Consider the following 22970-nt stretch of genomic DNA (forward strand, 5'->3'; position numbering starts at 1 on the left):
GTAATTTATTTTTTAATAACATATTGTCGCTGTCAGGCAAAGATACTCTCTGGACACCAAGACCATGTCTATGGGTTCAAGAATAACAAAATATTGGCCATTTGAAACTCGAAAGTCATCACTTTATTTTGTCCCATTGTTTTCCATTTTGCGGGTGATAAAACTCCTGTGCGCGTCGTTCAAATTAATTGAAATTTCATTCACTTGTAGTTTAGCAAGTATGTATAATACAATTTCAATAATGTTTTTACACTGCACATCGTCTGAGGAAATCCGAAGTTGCGTCGAGGGGAACCAAGCTGACAGCCGCGACAGCAGAGATTGTCACGTACCTACAAAAGGGTACCTGCAGCGATATCATTCTGGCTTGGTGGGATGTCAGCCAGCGAGAGTCCTCTGATTCTGACCTTGTTCTTTTACTCCTCAGAGTCTAAAACCAGGAGGGCATACCCAGCTAACAATTTTACGTTATAAAAACGTTCCCGGAACGTCTTCCGAAAGTTTGGAAAACGTTTTTTTTTTTAACGTTCTTACAACGTTAAAAGCGTCCAGTTTTTTAGACGTGGTATTAACGTTAATGTGTGGTTATAAGAACGTTATTAAAAACGTTTTTAGAAAGGTTCAGTCCGTTGTTATATTAATGGTCTAATAATGTTTTTAAAAACGTTATTGAAACGTTCCATTCACCATTATATTCATGTTCTCAAAACGTTTTCCTAACGTTCGTTACAGGTTATAAAAACATTGTTTAAACGTTCTTACACAGTACAAACGTCCAGTTTTTTAGATGTAGTATTAACGTTATTGTTTGGTTACAAGAACGTTTTATAAAACGTTTCTAGAATGGTTCGGTTTGTTGTTATGTTAATGTTCTAGGAACAAGTTTAAAAACTTTATTAAAACATTCCATTCACCATTATATTAATGTTCTTAAAACGTTTTTCTAACGTTTGTGACAGGTTATAAAAACATTATGTTTTAAACGTTCTTAGAACGTTAAAAGCGTCCAGTTTTTTAGACGTATTATTAACGTTACTGTTTGGTTATAAGAACGTTATTTAAAACGTTTTTAGAAAGGTTCAGTCTGTTGTTGTAATAATGTTCTAAGAACATTTTTAAAAACGTTATTAAAACGTTCCATTCACCATTATATTAATGTTCTTAAAACGTTTTTCTAACTGGTAACAGGTTACAAAAACATTATGTTCTAAACGTTCTTAGAACGTTAAAAACTACGTTTTGACATTTTATAAACTTTGTTTGGTTATGATAACGTAATTAGAAAGTTTTTAGAACATTCCAGTCTTGTTATAAAAATGTTCAAATAACTTTAAAACATTATAATGTTTCATCCCCATTATATTAACGTTTTCCTAACGTTTGCATTTAATTATAAAAATTTTGCTGAAGGTTTTTTTGGTTATAAGAACATTATTCAAAACATTTTTAGAGGAACATTCAAGTCACTTGTCAGGGACAGAAGACAACAGAGGCAGAGAGTAAAATCAAACAGTTTATTAAAAGTTGTGGTAAATTGTAATAGTAAAAAATGAAAGTCCAGGTGAAGAGCAGGCACAAACACACCACCCAGTCACAGGTGTATTCCAGAGTATCCAAATATCCAACACAGATGACGACAATGGCTGGAAGCCTCTGGTAGATAGAGTCAGATTAGTCTATGCAGCATACAAACATAGCTAGCACTGGACAGTGTGTTTGTGTGTGAGAGTCTTAAATGGTGCAGAGATGATAAGGTGTGCCAGGTGATCGTGATTAGTAATTGGGTGATTTTGATCTGGTGAAGTGGGTGAGGGAAAAACCTGGCAAATCCGTTACATCACTCATAGAAACAATGTTTTTATATATATTTAAAAAAATAACATTCCTTTCACTTAAAGGGGACATATTATGAGATTTTTTTAAAGATGAAAACTAAGTCTAAAATAGGTCTGAGCAAAAGTGTGCCGTTTTGGGTGTGTCATTTAAAATGCAAATGAGCGGATGAAGTGCAACCACTGATCACAATGATGGTGGTTTGTTGCAATTGAAACTCAATTGTGCTGTGAAATATTTTATCTCTCTCTTTCTCTCCATACTAAATGGTTGTGCTGTGGTTGGATAGTGCAGATAAAGGGGGCGGTATTACCTTATTCTGACATCACAATAAGGGCCAAATTACAATGACCTATTTTTCACATGCTTGCAGAAAATGGTTTACCAAAACTAAGTTATTGGGTTGATCTTTTTAATATTTTCTAGGTTGATAGAAGCACTGGGGACACAATTATAGCACTTAAACATGGAAAAAGTCCGATTTTCATAATATGTCCCCTTTAAATATTCTCAAAGTTTTTGTATGTAAATGTTATTGCAATTATATTTGTCTCTAAAATTCCAATATAGAAATTATAAAATGGAAAGCTAAAAGATTATTCATTAGCCTTCCCACCCCACAGTTGAGTCAAGACTGGATCATTGAAATAATCAATTAGATTAAAATAAAATGTGACTGAATCACAAAACCAGTCATTAGTACCACAGGTAAATTTGTAGCAATAGCCAACAATTCATTTTATAGCTCAAAATTTTAGATTTTGATTTATGCCAAAAAGCACTAGGCATTTTTATTTTTCTCATCCTTACATTTACTTAAATTTCTTTAAATCTAGGGCTGGGCCGATACAACTGTTTCATGTCTGATACCGATGTCGATACCATAACCTTGAGTTGATACCTAAACCTAACCAGTTACAAACGTTAGAAAAACGTTCTTAAAACGTTAATATAATGACAAATTGAAGGTTTCAAGAACGGTTTTAAAAACGTTTTTAGAACATTAATATCATGGTGAATGGAATGTTTTAATAACGTTTTGAGATACGTTCTTAGAACATTAATATAACAACAAACCAAACCATTCTAGAAACGCTTTTAAAAACGTTCTCGTAACCAAACAATAACGTTAATACTACGTCTAAAAAACTGGACGTTTTTAACGTTCCTAGAACGTTTCAACCGAATGTTTTTGTAACCAGTTACAAACGTTAGAAAAACGTTCCTAGAACATTAATATAATGGCAAATGGGACTTTTCAAGAACAGTTTTAAAAACGTCCTTAGAACAGTAATATCATGGTGATTGGAATGTTTTAATAACGTTTTGAAACACGTTCTTAGAACATTAACATAACAACAAACCGAACCATTCTAGAAACGTTTTTAAAAACGTTCTTGTAACCAAACAATAACGTTAATACTACGTCTAAAAAAACTGGACGTTTGTACTGTGTAAGAACGTTTAAACAATGTTTTTATAACCTGTTACGAACGTTAGAAAAACGTTCTGAGAACATAAATATATTGGTGAATGGAACGTTTGTATAACGTTATAAAAAACGTTATTAGACCATTAATATAACAACAGACTGAACCTTTCTAAAAACATTTTTAATAACCTTCTTATAACCACACATTAACGTTAATACCACGTCTAAAAAACTGGACGCTTTTAACGTTGTAAGAACGTTCAAAAAAATATTTTCCAAACTTTCGTAAGACGTTCCGGGAACGTTTTTATAACGTAAAATTGTAAGCTGGGGTACTCCCTTCTACAATATTCGATCTGGCCATTTTTTGCCAATATCGGACTTATATCGATACTGCATATCGGATCGGCTCACCCCAATTTAAATCCCCAAAAGATACATTTTTATGCTAACATTTTTACAATATTCCACTACACAGCAAAATCCCCAGAGTTAAATCAACTCTGCTGGTTGTACATATTGTCCCAATCTTACAGAGAGTTAAAAGTAACTCTGAAGCTGCAATCAATCATTTTATTCTCTCTATCACCATCTCTGTTTGAAACCTAAAATTGCATTTACATCTTACTTGTAGAGTTATTTTCTTAACTTAGGTTCAGATGTTTGCTGTTTCATTTAAACTCACCATTATTGTACTCAGTGGTTGTTTTAGTAGGACTAGACTCTTAGTTATTAGTTTTTTTCCAACTGCTATAATTTTACGTGTTTAAGACATGTTATGTTATAGCAAAGAAAAACAATACTGCTGCTCTGGAGTAGTCTTTAGTACATAAATTCTTAACATTTGTCAGCATCTACAAAACATATGTGCAGGTGTAGTGTTTACACACTTATCAGAAGTCGGAAAATATCATTTTCCATTAATTATGTGAGACTGTAGTATAAATCCAGCATTCTCATGGCAGTTTGTCATTCTGAACAATTTTGAGGGACTTAAAAATTAACCGTAGTGCAACGTAGACACACAAACATCAAGAATCAGAGTATGAATCTCAACAAGGGTGACAAAGAAAATGGTAAAAATGTTCATTATTTATTCCTGCCACAGTGCATTCTGGCAGTTTTGGATAAGATTTGTAATTTGTTGATACCCAGCATGCATTGCAGCATGAAGCTTTTCATTTTATTTTCACCATCATTGTGATTTATAGTCTGATTCTTGATGTTTGTGTGTGTACATTACACAGTGGTCAAATTTTAAGTATCGGTGTTTCAAAATCGTTCAGAAGGACAAACTGCTGTGAGGGTGCTGTATTTTATATTACAGTCTCATACAAATAATAGAAAAGGATACTTCTCATAAGTCTGCAAACACTACACCTGCACATAAGTTTTCTACACTGTTAACCCAGAAATTGTCTTTACTCAAACAATCAAGGAAAAATCATTAATATTTTCTGTTTTGAAGCCAAAGCTTAAATTGATTTGTTGATTTAACTGTTAATCTTACAAAATCTATTAAACTAAAACATTCAAGTAAAATTAACTTAAAATTATTAGTTCATGTTGTGAGGAATACCCATAATCCTTTGCGCCTGAATATTTTGATTATTTTCTGCTTTTTCACAAATTAAAAACTGATAAGAACTTTCTGTACTCAAATATTTGTTAATAAAATGTAATATAGGTTCAAGCTCTTATATTATTGATGTTGTTTTGTTGTAAATTATAATTTTGTGAAGTCACCGTTCAGGTGATCAGTGTTTCCTTACATGAACCCTGTTCAGAACATTTTATTGCATTTCTATCCACAGTACTGACAATGTATGTCAAAACACATTTTTTGTGTGTTTCTGTGGAGAATCACGTTTATTCAATGACTGACTTAAAGTCAGTCATTGATTTTTGTTATAAAACCATAACATCAAATGTTATATAAAGTAATAAAAACTAAATTTATATGCAATGGGTTTCCTACATTAAACTTAAAATTAATTGTTATTTCAACCAGGCAAAATTAACTTTTTTAGGGCAACGAGTTTCCATAAATGTTTTAGGTTCAATCAACCTGTATGGGCTTACAGTGTAGATGCTGATGATGTTTAAACTTTATGTACTAAACACCACTATGGAATTGTGCTGTTGCATTTTCTTTGCTATAAAAAACATGTTTTAAACAAACATAGTTATGGCAGTTGGAAAAAATAGCAACTTAGAGTCAAGTCCTACTAAAACAACCACTAATCACAATAATGGTGACTTTAAATGAAACAGCCAACATCTAAACCTAAGTTAAGGAAAAAAATCTACAAGTAAGATGTAAATGCAGTTTTAGGTTTCAAACAGAGATGGTGATAGAGAGGATAAAGTTACAGATTGCAGCTTTTAACTCTGCTTCAGAGTTACTTTTAACTCTCTGTAAGATTGGGACAATATGTACAACCAGCAGAGTTGATTTAACTCTGGGGATTTTGCTGTGTACACAATGGTAATGTTGTAATGCTTACAATACAATTACAACGTTTTTAATGCTACCATTGTAAGAAAGTTACATTGCATACACAATGGTAACGTTTTCAATGCTACAGTTTTAAAAACTTTACATTACATACACAACAGTAACGTTTTCAATGCTAGGGTATGAAGAACGTTCTGCTAACTATGCAAATAAAACGTTGTCAATGCTACCCTTTTAAGAACGTTACATTATATACACAATGGTAACGTTTTCAATGTTAACGTTTTAAGAACTTTATATTACATACACAATGGTAACGTTTTCCATGCTAGGGTGTGCAGAATGTTCTGATAACAAAGCAAATATAACGTTTGCAATGCTACCTTTTTAAGAATGTTACATTACATACACAATGGTAACCTTTTCAATGTTACAGTTTTAAGAACGTTACATTACATACACAATGTAACGTTTTTAATGCTAGGGTGTGCAGAATGTTCTGATAACAAAGCAAATATAACGTTTGCAATGCTACCGTTTTAAGAATGTTACATTACATACACAATGGTTACGTTTTCAATGTTACTGTTTTAAGAACATTTCATTACATACACAATGGTAAAGTTTTTAATGCTAGGGTGTGCAGAATGTTCTGATAACAAAGCATAATAACGTTTGCAATGCTACCGTTTTAAGAATGTTACATTACATACAAAATGGTAATGTTTTCAATGTTACAGTTTTAAGAACGTTACATTACATACACAATGGTAACGTTTTTAATGCTAGGGTGTGCAGAATTTTCCACTAACAATACAATAAAATCTTTTCTAACGCTAACGTTTTAAGGACGTTTATTAATTGCAGATAACGTTAGGGAAACGTTCTACTAATGTTATTGCAAGAAAGTTTTTGGATAACTTTGGTAGAACCTTAACAGAACGTTTGCCAAAGTTATAAGAACGTTCCCTGTTAGCTGGGTATTAAGTATTCATTGTATTTTCATTTAACAGAGCAGCTATGGTTGCGCGTTTCACACACCTCTCCAAACCACGTTGTTAACACTATGCTTGTTCGATTTCATGCGGCGCCGCAAGAACCGACAGCCGGATGACGTCAGAGTACCGCGAGAATGATTCAAGACATCATATTTCGCCTCGCTCTCGCGATACTGTGACGTCTTCCGGCTGTCGATTCTCGGGGCGCCGCATGAAGTCGAACAAGCCTATTGACAGCAGCAAAAGCTACGCATGCGCTTTTAACTTGTAAACTCAAAGGTTTATGGGTAATGTAGTCTCTGCTCTCGGTGGGACGAATTAGGTAGCTTGCATTGTGAAGGGCGCTTTGAAAAGCGGCAGCGCAGCCAAATGATTAAATTAAGCCTCTGATTTAAACAGATGTGCAAATGAGCGTTCTGGTACGCTAGAAGTACGTTCTGGGCGCAGGGAGAGGTGGTGGTATGCAAGAGCTATATTTGGAAGTGGCGGTACTGAGTACTGGCGCCTACCGGCCCACATTAAAGCACTGGCGGTAGCAAAGGTAGACGGCCCTTTGAAAAGCAAAAGAAAGCTGATAAAAATGAGAAACCTACACTGAAATAAATTGGAGTATTAGGCTACTTAACAAAATCTAAACATTTTTCACTCAGAAAAGGCTAGTAAATATAAACAAAATTATCAGCAGCTTTAACTTTATTACTTTTTTAATTTTAATTCACTCTTTGTTTCAGCGATGTTTATAAATATACTATATTTTTGCATTTTGATTACAAACTGTTCTACACTGAAAAGAAACTAATGTAATCTTCATGATTTAATCACGTAAAACACAAGTCTAAACACAAGCACCACTTTTCTGAATGATGATAATCACATACATCCCAGAGTTTGTAAACCAATTGTTTGTAAACATATTTAATGCTAACTACTTAAAAATTCAGAAAATATTTTTTACAGTGTATAAATAAAAAGACATGAATGAAGTTAATTCCAAAATGTAATTAATTGTACATGGTTTAGCTGCTTGTTTTAGCAGCTACCAGTGACACAGAGTCAAGAAATTAAAAACCACCCACCCCTAGGTCTGCCAATTCTTTGCCAACCCCCAATGCTAATCGATCACCTCATCATCAGGGAATCAAAAGAAAACCGGTTTATCCAGTTTTCACCAGCGTGTTGGGTTTTAATTTCAACCCTTGCAGTTTCTTTGTTAAAATGCAATTTAAGCAAATAGGCCTAATACATACGCTGTATGTTATTTTAAATGAATGTTTATAACTTATAAAATTAAGTGGATATCAGGTAACTTAATTTGACATATGTTGATATAACCTAGGCTCTCAAGTCCCACGCATTCACCATGAGACAGACGCATTTCTGTCAGTTCACACGCTCACACACCAAACCTTGTAAGCTATTTATCACGCTGAGAAGTAAAATAGAACTTTTCCTGCTATACAATTAATAAAGGAGGTGCTGGTATACAGAGCATTTCTGTCGAGTTTAGCAGTACATTTTTTAGGTGTGGTCAACTTTACGCAGCGCCACAAGAACCGACAAGCAGATGACATCAGAGTACCACGAGAAATAAAGCGGAGGAGGTTGGTTTTAAATCGCCCTCGCGGTACTCTGATGTCATCCACTCATGTTTGAGTCTGTATCAGATGAAAATACAGATTTTGAGGAACAACTTATTGTTTGGAGATTGTCAATGGACGTTTCTGAGTGGTATGTTTGTTTTTTCAGTGTGGACCTGCAAAACGCCAAATGCATAAAAATTAATTAATATGGTAATGTCTTAGCATGATATGTTTTCTAAAATGTTTAAAAATGAACAAATCAGTTGTGCGAAACTACACAGAATTTTTTTTTTGTTATGAAACATGTTCAATGGTTACAGTGCCTCATGGTGGGGTTGAACCCCTGGTTCAGTTTACCCCATCTGGTTCACTTTGCCCCACAGCCACCGTTTTGGGAAACTGCCTAGCTAAGTAATTCAGGCTAATCTTTAGCTAAATCATTCACATGGTTTTATACATTAGCCTATCACCAATATTTATGGTATGAATATTTAGACCTGGATAAATCTACTTTAACATAACAGCCTTTATACCTGGTATGTATACATTTTACTTTGATAGGATAAAAACTGTTTTTTTTTTGTTGTTAAAAAAATCATACTTTAATCATAACTCTTTAATTTGTCCTTCTCTTTAACATAGCCAAATATAAATTATGGTTGCTACCTGTATTTGTGGTCACACGGCTACAAATCTGTATGGTTGCCTAGATAAAGGGGGTGGGTCAACTTACCCACTGGCTCACTTTGCCCCACTCTCCCCTACTTGGTATTGAGAAACGGGCATTGTTGATCGAAGCCGGAGCGCGAGCTACAAACTACAGAGCGAGTGCGCGGGTGCACAATGGTGAAAGAGCAACACACGATGTAAATAAATACCAGTGCTCGCAGTACAGACACTTTATATTTTAGCGTACTGCGTACCTTCACTTTCTTTTGCGTGCCACCACTTCTCATGTTGCTGGAACTTTGCCTTAAAGAGTCAAAGGGCGTTTGTGGCGCTGCGCAGACAGTTCGGCAACGAAGACATCACAGTACCGCGAGAGCAAGTCGAAATGTTACAAATGGTCCGACTTTACCTTTGCTCTCGCGGTATCTGATGTCATACGCCGACCAGTCAGCGCCGCACCATTTAAAGTCGAACACAAAGCGTCAAGGCAGGGCCGCTGGAAGTCATTTTGAACAGGGGGTGCTGTGAATTTTTTAACCAAAAAACCTATGAGCCTATTCACCTTATTCCGCCACGCCCCTTTTTAATTCTTCGCTCTTCCGCATTTTGTCAACCGACTTCCGCTGCTAATATGGCACAGTGCATTCGGTGGTTAGTTTGGTGGTTAGAAGATTGTTTGTAGTTCACTACAACTTTAGTGAAATGACAAATATCGCTACTGCTATAAATGTTTTAAATTAAGAGCACGGTTAAAACTTCATACGACGATTGGATAGTCTTATATTGTCCCATCAATCGTCTCGTGGTTAGACGATATGAAGCAGCCGCGGCAAGTAACCTATTGGACATATTTTATTAACTGTTACCTCGTCCTGTCAGGAGTTGATGGAGCAGCATTGAAAATTATTAAAAGTATGTCTACCAATATTTACACAGTGATTTCGTCTTTTTTATAGCAAATGTGCACCTTAGCCAGTCCAATAACTATTTCGTTTTTATGTGGTACCATGATAGAATTCATTTGCAAACTTGCCAACACTTATTCCTTCAAATCAGGAGACTTAAATCCTTTTAAGTGGAATCTACAAAGCTCACATATGGTTTAAGAAATTCCTTACAGATAATAACTGATCACACTGTAAAGGTTTATATAACTGCATGGCAGGTTACATCTGATCACATAGTAAATGTTTAATATAACTGCATGACAGGTAACAGCTGATCACATTGTAAAGATTTAATATAAATGCACAACATCTGATCACATTGTAAAGGTTTAATATAAATGCACAACATCTGATCACATTGTAAAGGTTTAATATAAATGCACAACATCTGATCACACTGTAAATGTTTAATATCACTGCATGACATCTGATCACATATGAAGGTTTAATGTAACTTTACAACAGGTAAAGCAAGACCACCCTGCAATAAATTAAGACACAGCTTTATCGGATTCATCAGGAGCTGATCCCAAGCGTATATCTGGAAGCTGTTGGTGTATGTACTGGTAAAGTGCTTGGCGACTGTGTAATGGATGCAATATCAACCCTGTGTAAAGCTGAACCAAAGATGGTTGTTTCTCAGTAGAGTTATGTACATTTGTGCCAGCTCAACACATTGAAGCAGTTTCTCGGACAGGGTTTACAGGACTAGGCCTTAATTATATTAGGACATTTTAGTTTTTACAAACAAATCCTACAAAAAAACAAGACTGGTGCGCATCTTGTGACAAAACAATGGCACTCATATATGTTGAGGTATGTCAGTAAAAGGTGTTTTTAAATTATTGTAGCTCAAATATGCATTTTAGCCTGGGACCAGGATAAGCCCTGTCCGGGAAACCGCACCATTGTTTTCCCATATCAGATGTATGTTGCTTCAGGTTGAGTTGTGATTTTAAAGTGTAGTTGTGTTCAGAGACGGATAGATGCTCCCATTGTGTTTCTGCATCACAGTTTAGGAACATGTTGATTGTATCATCCTCACAGTTGTCCACTGCATCCCTACACATCAATGCATCTGTGAAAATAATATAACCATAAACAGTTTTATGTTAGTATTTAAAATAAACTTGCATCATGAGAATTAATATATAAATGGCACCCATACTTAAACAGAACAGTGTGTAAGAGAGAGATGCATTAAAAAGAGACAGAAACATTATACACACAACCTTTAACTTCAGTGTTAAATAATACGTTGTTTAAAAGGTCATTATCAATATCTGAATGAGAAATGAACTGACATTCTAGCATCTGAAATCTCAGTAACTTGTAGGAATCACGTGGGCTACTGTAAGAATGCAATGACTATAATATACTGTTGTACTATCGTAAATATAAAAATATAGGTGGACAATTAAAACCATTCAAATAGTTGCATTTTATAAACTAACGTTACTGATCTTAAGTGTATTTGTAGAACGGACATCACAAATCTAATTTTAGGCGAACGAGCACAAAGTTAGCTAAGATAGCTTACCTGAAACTGGCCACCTTTCCAACACCAGGCGTGGTTTAAAGTTACCGGAACATCGTAGTCGAACCATTACTTGGGATAAGGGTGTTCCTCAGTTGGCTTAAAATTGGTAAGAAAGAAACATAAAGGCGCTCGAGTGGGCTTTTTAAGCTTAACACGTCGCCTTCAGTCACTGCCTCAGCTGCTCATCGTCTATGCGGCCGGAAGAACGTTGACAAAATGAGCGCAATGGCGCCGCCCTTGTTGTCGTGAAAAATAAGGTGAATAGGCCTATTTAAAATACAATAATAAAAATAAATACATTGAGATTTACTACTTTATTGTCATATACACTTCAGGGCACACAGCCAGGGTCTGAAACACACAGACATCATCAGTTCTCAGATGAATATGCGCTATTAATCAGAAGCAAAAATACTTATCCCAGGGGGAATTACTTTCGTTACAATTTACATACAACATATAATATTATAACAACATATAATATTAATTAAACTTCACAGTTTTCAATGTCCATGCGGACGAACATATTTTACTTTCGTTTTTAAGTTAAGATCACACGTCGATTAACAGATGTAAAATATTCTCACATTAACATACCTAGTATATTTTTATATAGATCTTTTTTTACTAAATAGTACTATTACTGTCTTTTTTAAACATATAAATAATTCATAATTTGAACAAAAATAATAATGGGTTTAGTTCTGATATTGTATACTTTTATAAAGAAAAACATGGTGTATAATTACATTTTTAGAATAGGCTTTATTTAAGGTTTGTACTGTAAAAATACTTTATTTGCTACAAACAAAAGATAAAGAATTTACAAACGTGTGGAGAGCCATTTCAGCACTTGGACAGCGAAATGTTTTTTTTAAAAGCATTACTTAAAATGTTTTCTCATCTCACCATATCTACAGGTGCAGAGTCATTATATACAATAAATCTGTTGGGTAGCATTTAAAAAAAAAAAACATTTAAAAGTAGATGCATTTGTTTAAAGCAAAGCATTTATTTACTTAGCTACAGATGAAGCAGCTCTTTGCGCCTTCTAACGTCTCATAATTGGTCATCATTTATGTCCAAGAGACTCAATAATAATCTGTTACATTTTAATCCTTTAATTTTTCATATTAAAAAGCGTTTTTGTGCTGCTGCGCATTCATGTAATAAACAAACCCGCGTTGTCATTCCGTTAATACGCATATTATCAACGCGCTCTTTACTCGAGCAGAAAAAACTCGCCTCGCGAATTGCGCCGGTTGTATAATAGAGATTCCAAAGTCTCTCATGAGCTAGAGGACGAATGTCCAGGGAGTTCAGTATTTCTGTGTGGGCATGCATCAGGGAAAGGTGTGTGAGTCTTTTCTGGGTCATGGTGCTGCATACCAATGTCTTCAAAAGATGCACGGCGGAGAAAGTGCGCTCGGATGAGGCCACGGATAGGCACAGTAATGAAATTAAAATCCAAAATACACGTAATAACCTACGTGTGTCAAAAATAATTTCATAAAATATTCATAAGTAATATATCAATTGTGCAAAATATTTTAACTTAAAAAAAATATATTTCTCGCCTTCTCGCGACCATGCGTCAAGGTCTGGAGGAAAATGATACCTGCCCGGATCCCACACAGCAAAATCCCCAGTGTTAAATTAACACTGCTTGGTGTTTATATAATCCACACCAAGATTGGTGTTAAAAAAACACTAAATCAGTGTTAAAGTTAATAAGATAATGAAGTGATTGAGTCATTAATAGTGAACACCTGCTGGTCATTCCGTGTCAAATCAACTCAATTTTGGAATTGTTCCAATCACCATAGTTAAATGAACACTATCATCATCTCTGTTTGAAAACTACAATTACAACTTGCTTGCAGAGATACATGGATGATAGGTTTAACTTCTAAAGAACTGCTGTAAATCTGGTTAATAAAGTAAGTCACCATTGCTCCGATTAGTGTTTCCTTTAGTTGGGTACTTGGGTCTTGAAGTTTAGTGTTAGTTTTCTTCTGCTCATTGTGATAGTATGTTTACAAAACACATCTGTTCAAGCAGAGGAAGATGAGAGAAATGAAGTCTATTACTGTTACTATGTTAACCCTTGTTCCAATTCACTACCCTTTCGTGTTGTTAGCGGCCAAAAAAGGCCACTAAATTAAACGGCTGTAAAAATGTATCAGATTAATATTTTTTTCAAATTTTTTTGCATAAATCTGTTAATCAACCTCAGAACTGATCAAAACTACCAAATGTTTCCAAAAATTTCATGATTTTAACTCTTTAATTGCCAAGCTCATAAGTGATGCCACTGATTTGAGAAAAAAAAAACACAAAATCACTGATTTTCAATATAAAAAGTGATTGTGGACTGAATTTTTTTTCACCCTTTTCACAGTCTTGGGCATGCCAAAAATTGGTAAAAACATTGGCTTTGATGCATTTTTAGTTTTTGTGCAGCATCAGATTAAATTTTTTTCTCCCTCATTTATTGTTTGTGGCCATTTTTTCCCCATTGACTTCCATTATAACAACATTTTTTGATTGCAGAGCCATGACACCTTATTGCCATGCATTTTTGATTCTTTGTGGTTTTAGTTTTTGCAAAGAGGTAAAATTTGTCATTTTTACTGTTGATCACCATGTGGCACAATTAACCCTTTAGTAGCCTGTGCAAAAAAAAGAGCTTGAATTCTGGATTGTACATTGAGTTATATGGACTATAACAGCATATTAGAGAGAGAGAGAGAGAGAGAGAGAGAGAGAGAGAGAGAGAGAGAGAGAGAGAGAGAGTGTGTGTGTGTGTGTGTGTGTGTGTGTGTGTGTGTGTGTGTGTGTGTGTGTGTGTGTGTGTGTGTGTGTGTGTGTGTGTGTGTGCGCGTGCGTGCGTGCGTGCGTGCGTGCTTGCATGTGTGTGCGTCTGTGTGGAAAAATCTGTAAAAAATCTTCTCTTCATCAGATTTATTAACAACATTTATTATGAACCAAAATGCAATAACAACTTCAAATAAACTGAACAATGAAGCAAGAGTAGAGGATGGATGGAGAACTAAACAATCAAACTAATTTTTTGGTGTGTATATGTGTACGTGTGTGTGTTCAGTCTTTTTAGCAGGACTTGCAGCATATTACTTGGTGCTCTCTGCAAGTGTGTCTACCACAACGGATACAAATGCTGACTGTTCTTTTTTTGGTTCTGTACACCACTTGCATGTTCCCCTCTTCACTCCTGAGCTGCTGGTGCCTGCTGGTGTCTGTGGAATTGTGTCTAGAGGGACAGCTACAGGAGACTAAATCCCTCTCACCAGTGCAGCACTAACTGGTGCGCGAGGGAGGTGCTCTCTCCTCAATACTAACACTAACCCTACACACACACACACACACACACACACACACACACACACACACACACACTCGTACACACACACACTCGTACACACACAATGGTTTTATAGTCCATATAACTCAATGTACAGACCAGAATTTATGCTCTGTTTTTTTGCACAGGCTACTAAAGGGTTAATGGTGCCACATGGTGATCAACAGTAAAAATGACAAATTTTACCTCTTTGCAAAAGGAAAAGGCACAAAGAATCAAGAATGCATGGTAATAAGGTGTCATGGCTCAGCAATCAAAAAATGTTGTTATAATGGAAGTCAATGGGGAAAAAATGGCCACAAACAATAAATGAGGGAGAAAAAAATTTAATCTGATGCTGCACAAAAACTAAAAATGCATCAAAGCCAATGTTTTTACCAATCTTTGGCATGCCCAAGACTGTAAAAAAGGTAAAAGAAAATCCAGTCCACAGTCACGTTTTATATTGAAAATCTGTCATTTTGTGTGTTTTTTTTCCCCAAATCAGTGACACTACTTATAAACTTGGCAATGAAAGAGTTAAAATCATGGAATTTTTGCAAACATTTGGTAGTTTTGATCAGTACTGAGGTTGATTAACAGATTTATGCAAAAAAAATGTGAAAAAAATTTCATCCGATAAATTTTTACAGCAGTTTAATTTAGTGGCCTTTTTTGGCCGCTAACAACACGTAAGGGTAGTAAATTTGCCCACGGTATATTGTTAAGTTTTTGAAAAATTTCAAAGCATTTTCTTAAAATATGTGTAAATATAAGATTTGTCACCAAAAATCATTCCATTTGCTGAAACACAGAGAAAGTTGTGGCCAAATTAAGACAAAAAAATTGCAAAAATGGCCAAAAATGGCCCCAACAACACATAAGGGTTAATTATTATGAAAGTATAAGTCTTGGGATTCAATGATATCATAAAAAATGTCATCACTGAATGTAAGTGTTTAACTAATGTTCCGCCAAACCCGTGTGGCTCCCATGAAATCCAACAGTGCTGTAAAGTCCACATACCCTGAAGAGTTAAAGGGGACATATTATGAGATTTTTTTAAAGATGAAAACTAAGTCTAAAATAGGTCTGAGCAAAAGTGTGCCGTTTTGGGTGTGTCATTTAAAATGCAAATGAGCGGATGAAGTGCAACCACTGATCACAATGATGGTGGTTTGTTGCAATTGAAACTCAATTGTGCTGTGAAATATTTTATCTCTCTCTTTCTCTCCATACTAAATGGTTGTGCTGTGGTTGGATAGTGCAGATAAAGAGGGCGGTATTACCTTATTCTGACATCACAATAAGGGCCAAATTACAATGACCTATTTTTCACATGCTTGCAGAAAATGGTTTACCAAAACTAAGTTATTGGGTTGATCTTTTTAACATTTTCTAGGTTGATAGAAGCACTGGGGACACAATTATAGCACTTAAACATGGAAAAAGTCAGATTTTCATAATATGTCCCCTTTAAATATTGTTTACCCAAATCTAATCTGTGGTGTTAGTCAGACACACTGAGACATCAACAATAAGCCTATAAAACACAATCATGGTGACAATCAACAACAAAGCTTCATGCTGCAATGCATGCTGGGTAACAGGATTGTAGAAAACTCATTCATAAATCCCATCATGCATTGCAACATGACAAAAATTTAGCAACTTTCTTACCATTAACTGTCACCGTTGTTGAGATTTGTATCAGAAATCATGAAGTCTCTCTTAAGCAAAAATAGCAACAACAAAACACTGAAGCATGACGGCAGTCTTCTTCAATACAATGTCATTTGCATAGAGCTTTTTTATATGCCTGTTTCTTCGTAATTAATTTGTGATCAAATGTTTCAATGACTTGTAGAGTAGAATATAATAAAAATAAACTGAGAATGTATAGAAGGTTTTTCCTCTACATAAAGCAATGAACAAGTGGTCTTACTAAAACATTGTTACTATTACTAAAAGAAGAGAGTTAGATAATTGAAGGTCAAGGGACAAATGCCTAACTAAAGGAAACACTAAACACAGTAATGGTGACTTCAAATGAACTCATAACAAACACAAACTAAAGATTTAATGTGCTACATTTTGTGATAAATGTCTATTTGACTTGTGAGACATCACATCAGAAAGAAGATTTGTCTACTAAATCACGCGTGTGGATACTGGAATAGTTGAGCACTTGTATTTTGTTCTGACAGCTGTTTAGAAGTTAAACTTATCCATTTAGAAAATAACTCTGCAAGTTATCATTTTATTTTTTTAAACAGAGATGCTGATAGAGAGGCAAACGTGAAAGATTGCAGCTTTTGGAGGCATACACCCAACAGTATTCATCTATTGCATTTAATAATTTGTCTTTCTTTATTATTTTAGTATTTTCTCCAGAAAACGAGTCATCAAAATAAAAATTTAGAGACAGGAAAATGTCCAAAATCTAATTGATTTGAATGACCAGCAGGTGTTCACCATTAATGTCTTAATCATCACTTCATTATCTCATTAACTTTAACACTGATTCAGAGTTATATTTTTAACACCAGTCTTTTTTAACACCGATCTTGGTGTGGATTATATAAACACCAAATAGTGTTGATTTAACACTGGTAGAGTTAATTTAACACTGGGGATTTTCCTGTGCACGCACGCATCTGCAGTTATATACATTTTACAAAACCAGTATTCATTAGATTTTAAGAACTTTTTTGCCACTTTTAAAACTGTAAAACTAAATAAAAAAGATATCATATGCCGAATAAGCATGTAAGCATATGTTTTCTTGTTCGCTCCACGCAACACGGGTTTAAACGCCGTTTTTTTTCTAAAGAATAATGTTTAAACTTTATTGGTGGTGGTTGAGAATAATTTATATTGCTTGCAGAATAATGTATATTGCATTTTAGCGCAATATAAATGTATCATATTGTTATTCTTAAATAAAAGAATACTAATATATTTTTTACAACATTTTTAACTTTAAAACATACATATAAAGATGCTTTGTACAATAGCTTTGCTTCTGACAACAATTTTCTGTAATAAATCAGTAAATGTATCACAAAATGTGTTGAAAGTGGCGAATAAAATGCTTGTCAATTCAAACAAAGGTGTATAAAACCGCTTTAATTAACAATAACTAAACTGTGCTCTTTTGCATACCTCTACTTTTCTCATGTCTTTCTTTATACCACCTTTATATTTTTAAAATCTTGCCACTTTTAGAAATAATTTGTTTGTATTTTTTGTATACTGCACACTTTATTTGCATCAACTATACCCATAATAACATTTTCTACGTTTTTCTTTCAATAAAAATAAACATATTTATTATTGTCTTAACTTAAAACTTTGTTTTTTAATTTATAAATTAGATTTTATATAAAAAAGTTTTAAAAGTGTTGACTGCGAACGTCTGAGATAAGATATCTGGAAGGACAATAATAACAAGGATAATATACGCCTATAATATATGTACATTTTTAATTAAAATGTCTGTTCTATTTCTAGCCATTTATTTTGTTTTGACCAACTAAAAAATACATAAGTGACATTAAGAGATTTTATAAAGTTACTTTAATCCATTATTTTAGTAATATATTTACAAAGCCACTGAAAAATATTTTTATTGTTATGAATAACGGCTGAAAGGATAAAAAAATCATAACACTGACTGCCTATATGCGCAAGAAAGGTATTATTAAAGTTTTAAATATGTAAAACTAAATAAAGATATCATATGCCCACTGTACAGTATGTAAGCATAGGTCCATGTTTTCTTGTTCGCTCTGCGTGGGTTTAAACGCTATTTTTCTAAAGAATATTTTTTTTAACTTTATTGGTGGTGGTTGAGAAGAATTCCTCTTTCCATATGTATAGCATTTTAGCGCAATATACATGTGTCATATTATTGTTCTTAATATATTAAGAACAATAATACTAATATATTTTTACAACATTTTTAACTTTAAAACATGTATTTTTATACCACATGAATCTCTTTAAAATATTAATACTTTTAGAAAAACGGACATAATTATTAATATTATGAACAAACAATGAAACGGTGTCAAAATTCGACAACACAAATAATTAAGATATTCATTGTAAATTGCAACACAGTCTCACACCCATGGCGTCAATATTTGACGACACTTGACCATGCGTCAATATGTTGACGCGGAGGGTATACCTTTCGCGTCACTTTTTGACGAACTGGGGACTTCAATACTATTAGGTACGCGAAATTAAACAGTTGTCAACTGACATTGGGGTTAGGGATAGGTTTGGGTAGGGATGTCATTATGTAAATCTAACCCTAAACCGACGCGAAAATGGTAGAAAATGGTAAGAAAATAGGAAAGAGAATTTCGCGTACCTGATAGTATTGAAGTCCCCAGTTCGTCAAAAAGTGACGCGAAAGGTATACCCTCCGCGTCAACATATTGACGCATGGTCAAGTGTCGTCAAATATTGACGCCATGGGGTGAGACTGGGTTGTAAATAGAGTTAAGTGTATTAGGCTCACACTAATTCTTTGTTGCACTTAGTATAAATGCCCATTGCACGTACAGTCATCTTAATATATGTATGCGCTGTTATGCTGGCAAGAAGGGGTTGACGTCACTTTGCTGTTTTAATAGAAATATTAAATATTCAGCAATGCCCTTATTAACTTCTGGAAACAACCGCAATGACAACGCATATAAAAATGTAGTTTTTTATGCGCCACCTGGTGGATTTTCTGTGAAGCGAAACACATTAAGGGAAAAGGGAAAGTAGCCCCCCCGAAAACACTTGCAGAATTCTGCGTGACTCCGCGAGACGATTTGGCGAATGCCGCGGGAGAAAACGCGCGTTTTTAAAGGCCACATCTGTATAAAAAAAAATTATATAGTACTGATAAGACCAAAGTCTAATGTGCTCGTATCGTGTTAAGATTAAATGGGAAAGCAATAGTAACGTTATATAAATATAGTTTTATTAACTTTTACCTCACGCCAAAACAATAACAACACAAAATACAAGAATAAGAAAACAAGTAATAGTTTCATGACACCAAATACTTCTGATTTGATCTCATTTTTGACCATCAAACACAGACTGGGCCAACATCAGAGCCAGGGAATCCCTGTCAGAGATGTAGCCCAGATAGGGCAGTGGTCAGCGGGGCGAGTGAACACTGACGTCCGCTCAGTGCTCTGGTTCTCTCACGTACCGAATCTTTCTAAGCAAACGTTCAAACAGGCGCTATCTTTACTAATCGACTGCAGATGTGAATATTATATATATTCTCGACTGAACTAATCTTAAAACTATACTTTGTGACCAAGAAACGGTTAAATTAAGAAACGGCTATTCTGTCCATTGAGTTATGAGATTCAAAACAGCCGAAAGTTTTATCTGTCATTCTGGCCGCCCTCAAATCCATGGTGGAAGAAAGTAGTTCCTAAACAAAGAGGCTTTTTAAAAAACTCTGTTGTTGTTTTCTAGTTTTCTTTTTTCAAACATGTGCCGTCGAACTGTTGTATAAAAGCAATATCACTCTCGGAGTCGTGTGATTTAGCTCTATATCATCATGGTTATGATTGCCTATGGCCTCGTGCCTCTGGCCTAATCACAGCCGTGATGATATAGAGCTATATCTCACTCCTACTCGAGTGATATTGCTTAAACAGACTATTGAAGCAAACTGCTAATTTTCATTTAGCTTAAAAAATTATGTTATAAAATGTAAATAAATCATGTGAAAGACTGGCACTCTTTTCTTTTGAGAAAATATTACTTTGTATGAAGTCACTGATATTGTTCAAACTGTAAAGATGAAAAGTTTGTATTTTCTGTATTGGTTTCTTTTGCTTTTGTTTTATTGTGATATTTGGTACTGATTTTTGTCTTTTATGTTTTACAGAATTGAGCCTTAAAGGTAACAAACACATACAAAAGCTGCAAATGACAAACCAAACAACTGCCTTCTGTCATGAAGTAAAGGAGCTGCTTACTGCCCACTACAGGACAAACAGCAGAAATGACCCAGCAGAGCTCAACATGAGGGACACAAAAACACAAATGTGTATAAATAACTGCATTGTATGTGTTTTAATATCGTAAAGTGTACATAGATTTTTTTAGATATTTAAAATATTTGGTGTATAAAATAAATATTGTATAAATATCTCTGTATGACAATTTGTTAGTGTTGATAGTGTTTTAACACCAGACAAACACATATGATATGTTCATTTACACAACAAACTAGGTGCATGATGTTTAAAAGTCACAACACTTCTGATTGTATAACTGAAGAGTTACAAACCTCCACTGACTTCATTATCAGCACTTATTACACGGCTCTCTGGAATGCTTGATTCTGATTGGTCAGTTGAGACATTTGCAGGTTCGTTCTTTTCAAATAATAACCGCTCCAAAGTAATAACGCATAGCCGCTACTACTTGTATGTTTAAAATCCCTCCGCGCCAACAAAGATTACTGTTTGGCGCCATCTTGTGACAAACACTGGACAACCACAATTAAGAATGGAAAATGTTGACATTAATTTTAACATGTACGGAAAAAACAAAACATTTAAACAGTGGATAGAAGAACGAACAACGACAAGACACAGAGAGCTTACTGAGACTGAACTTGACAAAATAGAGCATGACAGCTACGAAGCAACACCAAAAAAAATTTAAAAATACAGAATGGGCATTAAACTTCTCAAAGACTGGCTAAAAGAGAAAAAAATGGAGACAGTCAAGTATGAAGCAGAGGATCTTAATAAGGTATTACGATCATTTTATGCATCTGTGCACAGTTTCGCGGAAGGATAAAAATGTTAATTTAAAACAAATATGCCAATAAAATGTTTCAAATTCATATTCATGTCCAGTTTTTTTTCTTATGTGGCAAGTAGCCGTGTAATAAGCGGGATAATGTAGAGGCAGCCTGTAGTTATCTCGAAATAAGCCCCTTCAATGTGATACAAGACCCTCCACTTCACGTCGGGTCCTGATCACACTGTCAGGGCTTATTTCCCGATAACTACAGGCTGCTTTGCAGCAGGAACATTTCACTGGACCGTACAGAGCCCTGACTTTAACCACAACACAGCAAAACGGTTGTTGGTGTTTTAAAGGGGTCATATTATGAGATTTTTTAAAGATGTAAAATAATTTTTTGTCCCCGAGTGTGTGTGAAGTTTTAACTCAAAATACTCCACATATAATTTATTATAGCATGTTAAAATTGCAAATGTGTAGACCTGAGCAGAAGTGTGCCGTTTTTGGGTGTGTCCTTTAAAATGCAAATTAGCCGATGAAATGCAAACACTGTTGTAATTGAAACTCAATTTTGCTGTCAAGTGTTTTTTTCTGTTATTCTTTCTCTCTTCACTAAATGGCAGTGCTGGGGTTGGATAGTGTAGATAAAGGGGGCGGTATTATTGTAATTCGCCTTGCTACCTACCTCACAAAACAGGCAAAATCCGAACGACCACATGCTTGCAGAAAATGGCTTACCCTAACTAAGTTATTGGGTTGATCTTTATCACATTTTCAAGGTTGATAGAAGCACTGGGGACCCAATTAAAGCACTTAAACATGGAAAAAGTCTGATTTTCACGCTATGACCCCTTTAAGCCCTCAACAAAGGCTTCAAGGCAGCACTGCCTGAATATGGTAAGATAGGAATGTGACTCTTTTTTAATTCAGTTTAAAATGTTTCGAGCATTTAAGTGACGTGTTTACGCGTTTTCACATGTCTGTGGCACGACTGTCTTTTTCGTGCCAGTTTCACGTATTGGTTGCTAAATTTTTTCCTTTTTCCAAACCATTGTCGATTGGGATTGGGGTTAGATTTGTGGTTTTCGTCTGATTTTTAAACTGTCTTTGCGCGAGGATAAAGTTGGGTTTGGCATAAATGCGGATGTCATTTTAAGCATTGGTTTATATGTTGTTCATATGTTTGTCAGAAATTTAAACTGTTTAGGGTTGGGGTTAGAGTTGGGTTAGGGTGAGGATGTAATTTTATGTAACAAAGTTGTTCTAACCCCAATCCCAAGCGACAATAGCTAAGTTTCCATCCACTTGTCAATCGAATTATCTGAAGTTCGGTAAAAAAACTTATGCGAATAAAGCGGGTGAAAGT

At 34.8% G+C, this 22970-nt stretch overlaps 1 protein-coding gene and 1 long non-coding RNA gene across 16 annotated transcripts in view; one reads left to right on the forward strand and one right to left on the reverse strand.

Moving 5' to 3' along the window:
• LOC135767353 (NLR family CARD domain-containing protein 3-like) overlaps positions 1 to 20996 on the forward strand; it is a 205292-nt gene extending 184296 nt beyond the window's left edge. For all 15 annotated transcript variants that reach the window (XM_065276999.1, XM_065277003.1, XM_065277000.1 and 12 more), the window contains one exon: positions 20733 to 20996. In XM_065276999.1, coding sequence (XP_065133071.1) covers positions 20733 to 20745 — 13 coding nt within the window. In that variant the 3' untranslated portion in view covers positions 20746 to 20996. The remainder of the gene's footprint in view (positions 1 to 20732) is intronic.
• LOC135767512 (uncharacterized) lies at positions 9947 to 11704 on the reverse strand. Its single transcript, XR_010542054.2, has 2 exons — positions 11458 to 11704; positions 9947 to 10995 (listed from the first exon to the last, which is right to left on the reverse strand). It is a non-coding gene; the product is annotated as an uncharacterized lncRNA (long non-coding RNA).
• Positions 20997 to 22970: the final 1974 nt, after the last annotated feature.

The sequence above is a fragment of the Paramisgurnus dabryanus genome, chromosome 6, assembly GCF_030506205.2.
Source record: "Paramisgurnus dabryanus chromosome 6, PD_genome_1.1, whole genome shotgun sequence".
Taxonomy (NCBI): Eukaryota; Metazoa; Chordata; class Actinopteri; order Cypriniformes; family Cobitidae; genus Paramisgurnus; species Paramisgurnus dabryanus.